Source organism: Aptenodytes patagonicus, chromosome 6, assembly GCF_965638725.1.
Source record: "Aptenodytes patagonicus chromosome 6, bAptPat1.pri.cur, whole genome shotgun sequence".
In the NCBI taxonomy this organism is placed as follows: domain Eukaryota; kingdom Metazoa; phylum Chordata; class Aves; order Sphenisciformes; family Spheniscidae; genus Aptenodytes; species Aptenodytes patagonicus.
In genome coordinates this window covers 31,597,797-31,614,932 of record NC_134954.1, presented here as the reverse complement: position 1 = coordinate 31,614,932, position 17,136 = coordinate 31,597,797, and the positions used below count along the sequence as shown (strand labels likewise).

The window sequence follows — 17,136 nt, the reverse complement described above, 5'->3', positions numbered from 1 at the left end:
AGTGACATCCATAAAATCAACACCAAGGCATGAGAAAGAAGCCAGGTAGTAGATACTCATTCTCAGTATCATATTTTAAGCCCGGTTCTGCTCCTAGGAGAGCAAAGCTACAACCCCTTCCTTACTTGAAGGCTATAGCAAGGCACAACTGAGCCATTGCTGGCAGCTGGAGCAGCTGATAGATGCTTGTAGGGAGCTGAGTGGGAGCAGCAGGGATCACCTCCTCCAGCTGTGACCCACACAGCAAGTGTGTCCAATCTGTCCTTAAAAATACACAGGCTGGTAGCCACTGGAGAGGTTATAGAAACTGAGACATGGGGATCCCAAAAATAGCTGTGGCCTGTCAGAGCTGGGGCTCAGCTTTCTTTGGCAGGGCTCATTTGTGAATGCTATGAGTAACACGGCAGAACAGAAAACCCTCTCACCTGCCAGTAGTTTTCCTGAGAAACATTTTTGTGTATGTTTTTGTACTTTAAAACCCCAATAGTTTTTTTTTCTCCCATTATCTCTAACATCTTTAATCCCTTCATCTTTTGGGCAGCTGCAACAACGTTTGACAAGGAGCTTCCTAGTTATCTTAAACTTAAGCATAAGCCTAGTTATGCAAGTAAACTGCATAAGTATAGTTTACTTAAGTGTCAGGCAAAAAAAGGATTACATTTAGACTGTTTTAAATCTAGATTCCTGAAAAGTTTATTGGAAATCTTCTCATTTGTGATGTGAAATATATACAACTCTTCTCCATGCATTTTTTCCATACCATTTGCAACTTACATTCCTATATCATATTCCCATTCAGGTGTCTCTTTTCTAAGCAAGACAATCTATTTAATTCGTCCTCAAACAGCAGATTTTCCTTACTCATTGATCTCATAACTCAGCTGGGGAGGTATAATGCAAGAGCCCACATGGACTGCTCTCATCCCCACCTCTTGGCCCCCACTATCAGCCACTCTCAGAAGGTGCTGCATCACCTGCACCTTTGATCACACCGTGGCTGTATGTCTGTTTGTACAGTCTCATGTTTATCCTAGTTGCTTCTCTCTCTACCTTTCTAATTCATACACCCTTTTGTGATGGGGTGACCAGGGCTGTGGCCAGCATTCAGGCAGTGACGTAGCAAAGCAAGCTGTGTTGGTGTCTCCAGACAACACAACAGCAACAAGCCTGCTACTAGTCATTGCTGATGCTGTAGTAGCCTTTTTGACTACTGATGAATATTAATCTGATGTTTTACCATCAACTGGTTTAATAAAGTGTTCCCTAGAAGTTAAATTTCTAGAGCCTTCGTTGCGATATGAATAGAGGGTTACAAGAAAGGCTGACAAAAAGAACCAAGTGTAAGTATTCCATTAAAAATACAGTACCAGCGTTAAACAACTGAGTTGACTACAGAGGAAAGGGAGAGAAACTTCTGCTTGATGTGACAGGTATCCCAGAGAAAATCCAATACTAGGTAAAAAATGCTTTCCAGCAAATCTGCTAAGGGATCTTTCTTTTCCCATACTTATGGATGCCCTAGTCACAGTGGGATCCGTACTCTAGGGACGTCTTACAACCTGCTAATTAATGACTTGCCAGAAATCTGCCAGCCAGACACAAGAGGATCTTGCCAAAAGGGATCTATGGTTACACTGAATCACAAACTAGGGATCACACATGAACATGGTGATGCAAAAGAGCAAAACCAGACAAATTTAACTCTGCAAAGGATTAACAGAAGTGTTATGTGCACCTCACAGGAGATAATTATTCTGCTCTATTTAGCAGCGCTGAAGTCAGAGTTTGAACACTGTGCCTAATTTTAGACGTGGTGGTTTAAGAGGGAAAGAAAGTCCAGAAAAAAAATAATAAAAATGGTACATTTGCAAAATGTAAGTTCTGAGGAAGACTTGGAAGAACTGTCTTTCTTTAGTTAGTAAGTAGATGGTGAGGATAGGACAGGCTAGCAATCTTTAAAGAAATGAAAGGATACAGTCAAGAACAGGGTGGGGGGTTTCTGTCTGAAAAGACTGGGCAAGAAGCATTTAACTTAATGAGGGAGAGGAAAACCTGATAAAAACAAGAAAAAATTCTTAATTATACAGTAAGATAAATGATGGAGCACCTATCTAAGAAAAAACTTTCATAGAAGTTGTTTAAAAACAATATAGAAAAACAACTGTGATGAACATTGTAGGACTGTTAGACCCCCCCCTCAGATATAAGAATGGATTAGGTAACCTGGTGAGGTCCATACCAGTACTATATTTCTACAATGTCTTTTATTGATTTTGATTATTTTATGCCCTTAATTTTAATTACTATGATTTCTAAAACACAATTTAAAAAGACCCAAACAAACTGACACACCTGGAAGTGTCTGGAGATGATAAGCTTTCATGCTCTGGTTCCACAGGAAGGAGTCTTTATTATTTCAGTCTTAGAAGAGTGTTTTAATTTATTAAAAGAGACTTAAAAGAATAAAAAAAGAAACACACACACAAATCACCAATGGAGAAGTACATATAATTTCCTTCCAACCAACTGTCTGCTTCTGCCAATTGTAATGTTGCAAATTAACAGTTAAGAGCTCTTGTTAGGCTACTTGGTAGTTACAAGTATTGTAAAAATGTCCTATCTGCATTTGAAGCTAAACATATGAATAAAACATATTCTATAATTGGAGTTATTTCATGCCACTGTCATATAACAATGTGCAGTGTTGGTTTTTACTGTTATTTCTGAAAACAATGATCCTAATTTGAACTAAATTATACTTATGATTAAGTCTTCTTTCTTATGATTAAGTACACTATACTAATCATATACTATACTTATTAAGTACACTATACTAATCATATACTATACTTATGATTATTGTCTTCTTATACGACAATGGCAAACCACTAGTCTCTGCAAACGCTGCTCATTTATTTGCAGACACATTGTAGCAGCACCCAGGAAAGCCAACGCATACTGTCCCCCAGCAACCTCTACAGTAGTTTAAAACTTAAGCTCTAGCCAGCTCTGGACACAGAGCTTTCTGATGTGTAGAGAAAGCCTTGCCAACCCTGCCTTGCTCCTAGCATCCTCAGCTTTCTCTTTGGAGCATTGAGCATGCACTGCTCCAGTCTTTTTGTTGTCTATGACAAAGTATTTACATAGAGATGTGGGAGACCAGGAGGTGATTGGTACAAAACGGTTTATTCTGTGAATGCGAACTTGGATGGTGGTTGATGTAGCATGGGAAACCCAGACAGCAGATGCAGTCCACGGGAGCAGCTAGCTCCAGCTCACAATCTGGATGATGCAATGTCCAAATCTGGGGCAAAAGCCCATATAGAGAAGAGCCAAACTGAAGGACCAAATGCATGGAAATGTCCAGGGATAGAAAAGAGGTTGTTAGATCATGAAAACGCTTGCATTTCCATGTTTCTTAGAAAGAAAAAGCCAGTGTGTTGCAAGACGCTACCTGTGAACCGAGTCGAGTAGCAAATTTGATTAAAGCATGTGTTTTCCAGTATGATTTAGTGACTTCAAGAGACAAAGAAGTTACCAGTAGATGACCGTAAGGTTAATTATTCTCAATATTGAGAGGAGAACACCTTATTTCTCCCTTGTTATCCATTATTTCCAGACATTAGCTCTCGCTATGCCTGTACTTCCTGGATGAAGGGATTCTGCAGGTGAACTCCTCACAGCTCACTTGCTGCAATGGAAACAAAGCAGTGAGACGCTGTAAAACCGAGATGCAAAATACACACAAAAGGCGGACTAGGCGTGCTGTAAAGGGTAATATTTCTATACATAAGTTTATAATCAAGCTGGATGGTCAACCCCCCTGCGACAACACCTCCCTCCGTCTACAACGGGGCTAGGGACCAGGCCGCCCGCGCCAGGACCGGTCACAGAGGGTCAGAGACAGCAGATGGAAGGGCACAGCTCCCACAAGCAGCCCCTCTTCGCGGAGGGCCGGCCTCGACCCGAGGCACCAGAGGCGGCTCCAGGGCGGGCAGCGGTTGCCGGGGAGCCGCGGCCCCGCACCGGAGCCCACCTAGGCCGCTGCCTCACCACTACTCGGCAACGGCTTCCCGCGGCAGCCGTCCCCCCCCCTCCCATTGGCTATCTCCCGTCCCTGGGCGGGGCTGTGGCTGGCAGCCCGTTTGAAACTGGCCATCCAGCGCAGCCCGGGCAGCGGGCTTCTTCCATTGGTGGCTGCTGAGGAGAGGCGGGCACTGGCGGCAGCGGGAACGGAGGCAGAGGGCGCGCTCCAGCTTGCGCTGTCTATCCCAGGAGTCAGTTAGCGAGAGTGGGCGGGGCTAGGCTAACGGCTGCTCTCGACATTGGCTGGCGAGCCTCCCCAGTGCGGTGATTCTCGCCAATTCCCGAAGAGCTTCCTCTCTTCCCCGGGAGGGTGGGCCAGCCCCTGCTCTCTTATTGGCCAGCGCTGGCTACTGCCGCCTCGCGGTTGGCGGTGGAGCCGAGGCGGGCGGGGAGAAGGCGCTGGGGCGGCCATGACTGAAACTTCTGTACCTCCTCCGGTGTGATAGTTGGACCAGCGCGGGGCGCGCCCGGCTGCTGCCTCCGGGCCCCCGGTTTGCCCACCGCATGGATGCGGAGGAGGAGGCGCGGAGGCGGAAACTGGAGGCCGGCAGGGCCAAGGTGAGGGGAGGGGGTCCCGGCTTGGGGGGGGGGGGCCGCGCCCGCCCCAGCCTCGGCCCCGACGCCCTGCGGTGCCCCCGGCCGGGTACCGAGCTGGGGGGCCTGGCGGGGAGCTGGCTCCCGGAGCTGCCCGCGGCATCGCCTCTGCCCGCCCCGGGTTTCTCCGCCGCGGCGGGGGGCCGGCGGGTTTTCCCTCGTTGCGTGGCGGGCTTGGTGCCGCACTCGAAGCGGCACTCGGGTCCGGGTGGCGGCAGTGCTGAAGTGTTGCTGCCAGTTCGGGCCTGTGTCAGGAGATGAGAGGTGTTTACCTAAGCAACGTGGCTCCGCCAGAAATAAATCTGCCTAGCGGTACTCCCTGAATGCAGGTTGCCTGGAAGGTTTCCTGAATTACTGCAGAGGTGTATAAACGTTATCTTCAGTGAGCAAGGAGCCACTTAAAGTAGCGCATATATCTTCCCCCAGGTTCTGTTTTTGTTTTGGTTTTTGTTTGTTTGTTTTTCCCCAATTCTCCCATATTTACCTAGGTTTCCGCTCAGTTGCTTGTGGAAATACCATATTTCCAGGTGAAACTCCCCAAGAATAGGTGTTGCATGTTTTACTACTTCAATGACTAGTCCACTTGCCCTTGCATCTGCAGTTGGGTTACTGGAGAACTGGGTTGATTTGGTTTGTTTCCAGTCATGATGTTAGCGAACACTTTACATGCTTTGAGCAGTTGCGTGCCTTCAGTTAGGTGTAGTTTGGTGGGACTGTGTAGAGAGTTCATATCACGCGACTGATAAGGTAACATTCTCTTAGTAATTATTGTCTGCAACTATGTGATTTGCACTTGATACGTATTCACCCTCTTAGATAAAAACTTCTGCTTTGTTTTGGTAATGATGTTCAAGAAGCTGGTTAGAAATGCCTGATTACTTTTCCTTCAATTTAGCATTTCTGCTGATTTTTGAGCTGTTTTCGTTATATTTCCCTTCTGGGAATCTATTGCTTGCCAGTCTGCAGCTACAGCTTTTCCCTGTTCTCACCATCCCAGTAGGACTGGAATGGGGGACTGTAGCTACAAGAGGATAGCTGAGAATGCACAGGGTGTCAGGAGGTTTGGACAGATCAGATATTTCCATGATGTGCTACAGCCTCTTCACCCCTGATATCACTCCTAGTGATTCTCCCACAGGCATAGGGGCATGGCCCTTTCTGCAGGGGACCTGTCCAGAAATCTAGCTAGTGGGGTCAGAGATGGCTTGGAGCTGTGCTGTCTGCCTCAGATCTTTTCAGCAGTCTTCTGTGTTTCTGTTTCAGCTCCCTCCTTCCAGTGCTGTGCAGAAGGCAATTAAAGAGGGCATTACTGGGAGGGGAGCGGGGTTGTGGCTGGAGCTGCACTGAAGCAGCTTGATGGTGGGCAGTACAGCTCCTCCATCCCTGGCCTGTCCCACCCGGATGCTGTCATGGTTGCCCACACTCCCTGCTCCTGCTCAGCAGCTCCTTATCCGCTTGCCCTCGCAGCCTCGATATATGCTATGTGGACACAGTCCCCTGTTGGAGAACAATTGCGTGATTGGTTTTTGGATCAAGATTGAGAGAGGGAACTTTGAGAACAGGAGTTCTTCAGGTTGAAAAGTTACATTAGCTGTGGCAAGACTTATGTTAATGTTTCTCTTGTAACTCTTCTCTAAGTGCGGTATCTGTTTATAGTCAGAAAAATGACATAGACTTGCCTTGAATAAGTTATTAGTTCCCACCTGTTGTACAGCTGTTGTTTGCCATTGAAAAAAAAAAAGTAGGGACTTGCATTACATTTCAAGTTGTGTGTGCAGAGCCAATGTTGCACTTTTTTTTTTTTAAAGTATGTGCTAAATATCTCTCATCTTACCATTTTAAAAAAATTGTTAGCAGCCCATCAATGTTGCTATTGCATGTTATCATATAGCTGGTATACTGAGAGAAAAGGAAAGGGTTTAGAACGGCAGAGATGGATGTAGTGCTTCCTCTGCTTATTAAAGTGTCAGAGATCCATTACTTACCTAGCAGATTGTGGGCACCAGACAATTTTCAAAAAACACCCGGACAAATGAATGGAAGCAATATCCATTGAGGCTTATTAAACACAAAGATAGTATGTTTGGCTTTGGAAGGCAAACAGGCGAGCTGCAGATTCCTTAGTATGCTCACACCCAATTTCTAGTGCATATGGCTGTATGCTTGCCCTGTCTTTGTATCTTTACTTACATACCTGCAGTTGTACAGCTAACTTATGGAACAGATGCATATTGGGCTAATTACTGGAATAAATGCACCTTTGGTCTTACTGAGTGTAGTCCTTTGCGTGTTCTTAAGCCCATAGTAGGATATGGTCATGCTGCTGAGTAGGTGGGCTGCAGAACTGTAACTTGCTTATGAAACTTTCTCTGGATACTTTGTGTTTTTGAAGGCTCTTATATGATAGAGCAGTAGGGAAATGTGCCTCCTTTTTGTTCTTTTCATTTTCTTTTTTCTTGTTTTCTTTGAGCTGCCCTCCTCATGAAAACAAATGCAATTTTGAAAGGGAGAAATAACTGAGCAGGTACGGTATTTCCTTCCTGTGGTGCAGGCCTACAGCAGCTTAAGGTGATCCCATCTCTGGACCAATACAGAAGTGTTCAGTGGTCATCCAGATCAGCTTCCTGAATCTTCCCACAACATCACTGTGAGGGTGCTCACGACGGCAGGGAACTGGCCTCTGTTGTAGCAACCTGACTTGTAGCAACCCATGCAGTCATGCTAACTGCAGTCTGATACTGCTTGAAACTGGAGGTGTGAACTGCTGTGGGTTTTTTGCCTTCCCTCTGCGCCCCCCCCCCCCAAAGAAAAATTCTTTGGCATTCCTTAAATTTTAGTTTCCTAAATAATGACTTGGCAAAGGAATATAATGTGAATGTTTTCCACTTTAAACCAGTACCTGCATTATTCTTTTTCATATAGGAATAAAAACTCCATTATTGAAATGCATTTAAGTTATCACCTAATAATAATTCCAACTGTTATATTAATTGGAAATTGTCATGATTTGGCAGCTAAGTACTGACTGTATCAGGTACTTCAGATTTCCATTTTTAATAAATGCAATACTGATAGCCAAGGTAGTAATTGAGAAACAGAACAAAACCCAAGTATTAAGTGCTGCTTTTTTCTCCTTTTTTTTTTTTCACCTCAAGTTAGCTAGTATGCATGTTGGCCATCTGTGCCTCTAGTTAGACTTGTACGTGCCATACCTCGTGTTAGAAGTTTTTGCTGTTCCTGCATTTTACATGGTAGGAGCTCAAAAAGGAGTGTGTGGTTTCCAGGAAGTTTTCCCGCTTCATCAGTTTGAGGAAGCTCTAAAAAATGTTTCTGGGTTTTGTCTAAGAGCGCTTGTGGTTATGTTTACCATATCTAGGAGGTGGACTAAGGTTTATTTGAACAACCTGTTTCTATGTGGTTCTGATTTGGTTTTCTGCTCTGTTCCATTTTTTTATGGGTATTCTTTTGGTACTAATTTCTGAAGCATGTAGAACAGTAAGTCAAGGAGTAAATTATGTGAGAGGTAGGCTGGGGAGTGCTGAACACTGCTGCATGTGCTGTAGTTTTCCTGTCTGCTGACCAATGCCGCTGGTGCCAGTCAGCTTGCAATAATGTGGTGGAAGGATGTCAGTGTAGCAGTTAATCGGGGACGGGGATGACACGGGGATCATGTAATACAAAACCTGGCAGGCTTGTTCTTCCAGTTCTGGGAAGTTCGTGTGGTGCTGGCAGTACCAATTTGGAGGTGCCTTGCGGTTGCCACTTTTAACTGACTGATCCTGGTGAAATGAAGTTGCAGTATATTGGTACCGGCAGAAAGGCCGGGCGTTCTTCTGTACGGAGAGCTGCTTTGGATGCTATGGTGGACAGTGCTGTTGGTGTTCCTGTGGCATGCTACATCTTGGCTAAAAGTGAAGCTTTCTCCTTTGCACATGCTGCTAGAAAGCAAACTGAGAATTGGGCCCTTCAAAAGGGGCATGATGGGATCTCACTGGGATGGGGGAGAATCAGTGTTGTATGCTTTCTTCATATTCACACATGCTACTTCATGTTGGATGACTGTATGTGTATCTGATGATACTCTTGTAATGCCACTTAAATTCATGTAGCTGATTAAAGGCTTTGGAAACCTGTTACTGCCCTAACTAGCACTTTTCCCCATCCAGTGATTCCATGAATCTGGAGCGTGTTTAACTCCAGACACTTTCATGGACCGACAAGTCCAGTAGTTCTGTAAGATTTTGGAGTAGTTGGATGTTTTTGCATGATACGTATTGTGATTTCATATATTTAATACATATGAGTGGGACAAAATAAGTTTTGTTTTCTTTCAGCTGTGCATTTAAAACTTCATACTCATTTAGATGTTCAGTCATGGCAAGTCTTGGTATTGTAATGTCAAATACTTGAAATGTCATGAAATCATTAACTGCTCTCTATGATAGCCACTCTCTCCGCCTTTCCTTTCTCATCTTTTCTGATTGTTTTACTCCTATTTTCCCTTTTTTCCTGCTTCAGCTTCCTCTACTTTCCATTTTTCTGCAGGTTTCCTCCTCTTCCTTTTCCCTGTGTTATCATGTTAGTTAGTGCAATAGCTATTTTTGACATATATTGCCATCAGTAAGTGCTAGAGTTAACACCTGATTTCAGAGAATAGTATTTGTGTCTCACTACAGCTTTATTTACTGGTCTGTTCATTTTGCTTATTTTGAAAGGCAACATGGCACCTAGCAATTTTTGTTTCATCTGCATTCAGTATTAATAACTATGGAAACTACAGAACTTAATCTTAAAAATAAGCTATTTGTACATAAACATCTTAAGTGCTGGTAAGGAACTGATGTCTTTCTGCAAATACACCTTTTAAACAGGCTGCTCAGGGTAGCAGGTGTGTAACCATGTATCTGTTGAGTAGCTAAGCTGTCAGGTAGAAGTTGCTATAATGGCATGGGTGTAAGGAGAAAGGACTGAACTAAATCCATTTCACAAGTTGAATGAAAAGAAATGGACAAGATATTTCTGCAAGGTGGCTGTTTTACAGGAAAACCAAGCTGTCAGGCAGTGGTTTTTCGTGTATATTGCAGGTAGAACTTGGCAATTATTTTTTATATTCCGTCATCATTTGACTATGTATTTTATCTCATCACAAGGATATAATGACAGTGAACTTGATAACCTGTGGTTGTAACCTTGGAGAAGGCTTTTTGGTTCTGAGAAGGATGTCTGGATTTATGCTGAGGGAGGTGTTACTTGGAAATGCTGCCTAAACACAATACTAGAGTTGAAAATACAATAATCCTTTTTAAGCTGTTTAAGGTGCTAAGGAAACTTGGGTAATAAATTCTGTCAGTGACATTCTTTACAAGTCCCTGGTGCTTCATAGAGCTGTGATAGTCTGATAAAGTAGAGCATCTGATTCTTCAACAGAAGAAATTAAAATGACCTGGCTTAATTGATTTTCTATTTATGTACTGTAGGCTGCTTTCTGGCTAGGAAGTTTTGCTGTATTCTTTTAAGGGGGTGGCAGGGAAGGAGCATGAGGATTCACTTCTGTTAATTTTAATCTTAAAGCTTATGCTGGCAAAGATCTGTTTAGATACATTTCTAGGGGGTTATTGTTTTTGCTGGTCTTGCAGAAAGACTGCTCCATTATTATTTTTTCCTAATGATTCTAGTATATTAACAACTCGTTCCTTTACCAATCTGTCTTGCTGTAATTCTGGATTGTCATTGACACACAAAGTTTCACTGAGTAAAATTTGATTCTTGTATTGAAATGAGTCTTTAGTACTGGTGTGAGATTTCTTGCTTAATTGCAGTTATCCACTATGTTCTGACTGTGTAGAAAGTAGGAAGATAAAGCAGTTTTTCTGCAGATGTATATATTTTATCAAGATAGGATCTTCATCACCCATGAGTGTGTTAATCTTGTGGTCCTGCTACCTTTTTCTCACTTACCTCTCCCTCTACCTCTTCCAATCTTTTCTGCACAGTTTGCTTACTTCAGACAACGAAAAACAAAAAGCGACATCACGCAGTCGCAGAAAAAGACGGCGAAGAGGAAGGGCTCGTCTGTCCACACGCATGACGTTCCAAAGGAAGAGTACGCACTAGTGGCCCAAGATGTTGGAAAGGGTATAGAGATTAAGGCTGAAGACACCAACCTACTGGAGACTAAGGCTGAAGACACCAACCTACTAGAAACAACAACAGAGACAGAGGTAAATCTTAGTATTTCTTGTGTTTTGCTTCACTCTGTCTGCAGGTAACAAGTATTCCAGGTGATTGTTTTACTTCATTGTGTATTAGCTCTCTAGCACTGTCAACTAGTTGCCACTGAGAAGTAAGTAAAGTGATATATTTTCACTTGTAATAATTGACTCTCTTACAAAGTGATGTAAATAACTGAAAAAACCCTTCTCCATTATATGGACTGGACAGCTGGTATTGTCAAAGAGCTGTCTGCTTTAGTCTGCTAAATTCAGGTCTTTCACTGCCATGAACTTCTCTTTGAGCAGACTTCTGGTTATGTGGCTGTGACTCCATGAAATGGCAAATCCAGACTGAGAGGTGTAGGTAGATGAGCAAAACTGTCAGGACCTTATAATGCACATCATTAGTTTGGTTTTGTTATCGCTTTGCTGGCTCAAATGTGCTTAATGTTTTCTGAAAAAATATACTTTGTTCCAGCATGCTCTTAGTAGCCATTGTAAAGCCAGCATAGATGTTACATTCTCTGACAAATGTGTTTAAAATGTGACTCTGCTTGTGCCTGATGTATTTCAGTGTGTTTGTACCGATGACCCTCTAGAGGTAGCCCTGTAGTTACGTCAATAAACATCGAAACATAGCTTGTGATATAGCTTGAGATTACCAGACATCTGTGAATAGATGTGCTGGTCTGCCTGAATTAAGCAGTTTCTTTCTTGCTTCAGCTCACAAGCAAGATTTTTATTTTTATATCAGCTGTGGATCAGACAGTCATGTGACGCTTTCTCTTTCTGTCTTGTAACAAAAAGAAGCAAAATGTAGTTTTGAACAATTTTTTTTTTTTTAATAGGAATCCAGCTTGCTTCAGAAGTGGTTGGCTAATGCTTTCACAAGCCTCAGAAGTTACGAGGCAACTCTCTGGCTACAACAAACTGTATCTATCTTGGTCTGGGAGTTTGTTTAGAAAGTAGTTTCTCAGTGCATTTCAGCATGTTGTCTATGCAAAGATTTGTGAGTTTTGGGGAGGCGGTGCCTTCTGCATAAAAAGCATCTCTCCAGCAGTTGGTGTGTTTTCACAATATAAAACAATAGCAACAAACTAGTGTATTTGCAAACCTGCAATAACGAAGGATACCATTTGCATGTGTTATCCTGCTTTCCGTTGTGAGGGTATCCCTAGTGCTTTCAGGATATCCTGAACGTAATGTTAGCATTGCAAAGGCTTTTATGAAGCTACATGCCAAGCTGTCTGCAACTAAGAGAAAAGCATACAGTATTTTGTCACTCAGCCGTAGCATTGTCAGCAGCATCCTTACTACATTCATGTGAACTTAAATTAAAAAACAAACAAAAATCACTTACTGCTTCTAAACAGCTTCTGTCAAAATAGCTGGTTTGTAAAGCAAATGGAATTGCTTTCTAGGTTACGTGGAGAGGGCACCAGTAGTCATTGGAAACTACTTCGTGCAGATTCAAAATACAGGGAAGGTTATGGGCTGCCTTTTCTAAATAGTGCTACAGTCATCTTTGTCTTGTTGTTAATTTAGTGACAGGTAAATATCTTTCAAGATACCAAGCTACATTAAGTATATGTGTCAGAAAATAGTACTGCTTTCGTAATTGTGTGATTGATTTTAGCATGTTTGTTAAGTAATCTGTCGGTTAGTTACTAATATTTAGTAGTGGATTAAAGAGTGCTCAACTGTACTTGCAAGCCACAAAAGCAGAAGATAAAACATTGAATCTCAATGGTGAGACTTAGCCCTAAATTTTTGAGTAGACATTCATAATAATTTTAATTTTTTTTGCATTTATTTCATTCATTTGACCATGGATGACCAGCTGAGTTTAGCATTAAAGTCAGTCTCTCTCACTGGTATGTTGTCTCACAACATGGACATTTCTGGCTCATGTGCTTAAGGCATTTCCAAAATAATTCAGCTTTTCCTTATGTATCTTTAAAATGGCCATGATTTAGTGTTTGTTTTATTTGTTTACTTACCAGAGGAGTGCTGACTTGTCCAACTGGGATGTACTGAATGATCATGCAGCTGAAGTAAGTGTGAAAGAATGTATCTTTAGTAAAAGATGCTGATATGTATGTGAAAGAAGAGTGTGACAATTGGTACTAAAATGATTAGTTATTGAGCATTGTTATCAGATGTGATAAAAATGATGCAATTTCACTATTTTACACTCTAAACCAGGTACTTATCTGTAGATACATGTACTGGCTGTGAAATTGGTTGCTAAGAGAATTGGTTTTAGTGAAATCATGGACCTTTTCAAGCGAAATTTGAATGATGTTTTTAATTGAAAAGTAGGTTCATTCTTTAATTGTTTCATACGTTAAAAACAAAAAGTATTTAAAATAAATTACAAGATACTGTCTCCTCTGTGAGAAATGTAACAATATTGCTCCTAAGAAACCACAGGATTGGTTGGAGCAGCTTCTCCCTTTGTACTTGTTTTTTTTGTTTTGCTGTTAAAGGCCATAGGAACTCAGAGTATGTTGCATATTTATTTGCAATAGCTGCTTACACTTGAGTTTAATGTTAAGTCAAGAACTTTACATTATTATTTTTCCTATGGATGGACTGTTCTACGGTCAGCACAGATGTATGTAAAAACTTTGTTTAATTTTGGTAGTATTCCCCCCCCCCGCCCACTTGTAAGTTGGAATGTATTTTAAATCCCAACATGTGTCAAAATGGCACTTTGCCACAATTTGGTGCTATAGAATCACAAGGCTCTTCTCCCTAATTTACTTTTGAGCTTTAAAGTATTATGAAAATACATTATCTGCGACAATTTTTAATTTGAATTTTTTAAGAATTAAGGACTTCATATATAATGTTTCTATTAAATACAAAGTCCCAATGTTGAATTACTTTTAGACTAGAATTTGCCCAGAATTTAAGCTTGAATTTATATTTAGAGTAATCACAAAACAGAAATGGTATATTGTTTTGGTGAATAAATATGTTTTTGTTTCTTTTATGAAGCAAGTTACGATAAATTCTGCTGCAGAATACAGTGAGCTTGATGCTAAGATGTGTCAGGTGAGAATAGCTGAGTTAGAGAACAGACTTCTGGAGAAACAGGAAGCAGTTGAAAGACTCACTACACAGATGGACGAGCTACAGGAACAACTTACCCAGCACAGTGACTCTATGCAACTTCAGGTATGTTTCATAGAATCTGGTAACGGGGATAATACTACTTCATTTTAATCCTAAAAATATTTAGGAGGCAAAACTCAAGAAAAGTATGATTTTTATTGAAAAGTACTTCACCTTGCTAACGTGCTGCGAAAAGCAGTACTGAAGTTTTCCATTCACCAGTGTCCAGAACTTCATATTGCTTGAATCAAGTGAGAGTAAAATTAAATTTGAAATGCTGCTTCTATTTTTAGTGTTTCTTGTGAAATGCATAGTTAAATTCTTCTGCTGAGAAATGGTTGGACACTTGCTACTAGTTTTTATTGACAAATTTTCTTACTATATTGAGGAGTGGGCCTTTATAGAGAGAACTGCAAGAAACACTAAGGTAAGTATAATTAATCATACACTGAGGTAGGGGCTCAATGTAAAAACATGGGATTTATATTTTTATAAATACTGATTTTAAAAATATATATATATTATATATCAAGGTCATGCTGAAAAATGGTGCACCCACCCCTCCCGAAGTATTGTTCAAACTATTGAAAAGGAAGTATTTATTGAAATGTCAATGTTTCTGTGGATATGCCTGAAAACCACATCATCGATGCAGCTAGGCTCCTTTTCAAATGTTCACATGGGATGGCAGACACCACTACTACCACCCCTGATGACTTTCCCCCAGAGATCATTCACGCTTTTTGAATATTTGTAAATACTTGTGGCTTTTTGGTTTTGGTGTGGGTTTTTTTGTATGGGCAAATGATTAAGTAGGATAAGTTAAACTTTATTAAACTGACATGTACCTTCCCCTCTCCCAAAATATTAAAAAAAGATACTTTGAATTCCCTTTCTCTAGTATTTCTGTGTAAAGGTAAATTATCAGGTGCTTCTGAAGAATAGTTACTTCCCCCTTTACATGTTGTTTTTCTCCTTTTAGGACTGGGAAACAAAGTCATTTCCTGTTGGTGAGAAATAAATTGAAAAGGTTAATGTGATTAACATGAACTAGGATTAATGTATCCCATCTCATTAGCTTTCTCTTACATGGCTGAAAAGAAGAGCTGACAGATAGGAAACAATTTAGGGGGTACTAAATATTCATTACATCCCATAGAAAAATTGATTTCTTTTACATCAGTAAGAGCTACAAAATTTTTAAGTAAAAATATTTAGTTCATTACTGGTATCCTATCATTTGTTTAAAAAGTCACTGTTGATTAGGTTTGTCATCTCTTTGAGATCAGTGTAAGATTCCTCTTTCATCATGCCTGCCGTCATGTTTGAACACAAATATTTCTGGTCCTTTGGTGCAAGTTTGTTAAAACTTAAGTGTAACTATAGACTCTAACAGCTTTGCTTTAAGAAAACTTACTGGGTTCCTAATATGTTAAGAATATTTTAATTTTAAAAGTGCACTTCTTGTGATCCATGTAGGAAACTACTGTTCAAGAGCAGAATGAAGTCATCAGGAAACTAACAAGCTGCCTTCAACAGGCAAAGAAGGATCGGGATGACCTACAGGAAGAGGCTTTGTGTGTAGCTGGTCAGATCCATGATTTACAACTTCAGTTACATCAGGTGTGCCTCTCCTCCAATTTTTGTTTCCTTACAAAGAGAATAAGAACAGGTTTGGAATAGGAACGTAAAAACATATTGAGCTTATCACATAGGTCTTCGTAGTTCAGTTTGCAATGCAGCACTGAAAATGATTTCAGGGTGAGGCAGAGTTTTCTCTGGTTGCTAGGGAGAAGTCCCAGAGACATCCTTATATTTTCCGCTTACTTGCTTGTGTAATGTTTGGGAGGTCATTACGCTTCTTTGTCCATCAGTTTAGCCCTCGTTAGCGAATTTTACCCAATATTGTTAGTGGTTTGGGATCTATACACAACAATCACTGTAATTGTGATATGGGCTTACATGTGATTAGTTTTCCTTGCCTTTGCCGAAGAAAGCTCTGAGTATATGCATGGGCAACTGTGACAGCTCAGCTGTTATACAGAAACTTGCTATGTTGAGGTAATGTGACTTGACTCAAAGAAGGAGATTTAAAATAACCTGAAGACAGTTGATGCAGCCCCTATGACACATAGGAACCTGCTTCAGTGCAACAAGTTGATCATGGATCTAATCCCTGGATAATAAGATATACTGCAGCCTTTCATCTACTTTAAAAAAAAAAAAATTAAAGACTCTATTCTTCTTTGGTGATGCTTAGTGTTCTAGTAGCTATTCTCTCTGAACACCTGTATATTTGTTGTCTCAGGAGCCTTGTAGTATATGCCAAAGAATAATATTTATGTTTACTTACCACTTCAGGTTTACAAGATAAGAATTGTGCTAGGAGGATTACATGTCTTAAATGTCTGGATAGGAAGGGGGTTTAAAAAAAAATAAAAATAAAAACTGAGACTTACTGAAGTCCAGGGATTATCTTGAAGGAGTTGCTCATGCCCTGGAAAATAAATCCTCTGCTAAATGAAATTCTAACTTTGGAAAAGAACAAAAAATACTGCTTTCTATGTACAATTCTGACTGCTATAGACAAACTATGGGGTAATAGTGAAAATTACTCTACAGATGATTGTTGGGATTTGCTCCATAAGCCATTGAAAGACAACGATAAAGACTCTAAATAGCACTTCAGGTATATTCTACACAAGGCTAGTAATATGATGCCAGTTGTTTGTGGAAGCATGTCAACTTTGATAACAGATGAAAGTACCTCTTGGTTTTAGCAGTATTAGATAATATTTAAGACAAAGTCTTTAGAAAAAGGTTTTAAAAATGAATAAAACTCACTTTATTTTATCCCCATAGGGGTAAATGTTTTATTTTCATTTGGAGGGAGGTGGAGAGAAAAAAAAAATTTAGTATTGAGCTGTAAATCCTCTGCAGAGAAGACTGGTTTTGTTCATTGTCCTCTTGCCTGCATGTCCAGGCCATTGGAAGTCCTGCTTTGTTTTAGAGGCTTCATAGAGATGAATTATCTAACATTTATATCTTTACAGTAAGTAATAGAATCTAAAAACATGACAAGTGTTGTCTGACTTAGGGAGATTCTTATTCACTGAGAACGAAA

The 17,136-nt window shown here is 40.8% G+C and overlaps 1 protein-coding gene across 4 annotated transcripts in view; it reads left to right on the top strand.

The window, feature by feature from the left end:
• The first annotated feature begins 4,479 nt into the window (after positions 1-4,479).
• Positions 4,480-17,136, top strand: part of PCNT (pericentrin) — a 104,856-nt gene continuing 92,199 nt past the window's right edge. For all 4 annotated transcript variants that reach the window (XM_076341968.1, XM_076341965.1, XM_076341966.1 and 1 more), the window contains exons 1-5: positions 4,480-4,644; positions 10,674-10,901; positions 12,896-12,946; positions 13,896-14,075; positions 15,492-15,635. In XM_076341968.1, coding sequence (XP_076198083.1) covers positions 4,591-4,644; positions 10,674-10,901; positions 12,896-12,946; positions 13,896-14,075; positions 15,492-15,635 — 657 coding nt within the window. In that variant the 5' untranslated portion in view covers positions 4,480-4,590. The remainder of the gene's footprint in view (positions 4,645-10,673; positions 10,902-12,895; positions 12,947-13,895; positions 14,076-15,491; positions 15,636-17,136) is intronic.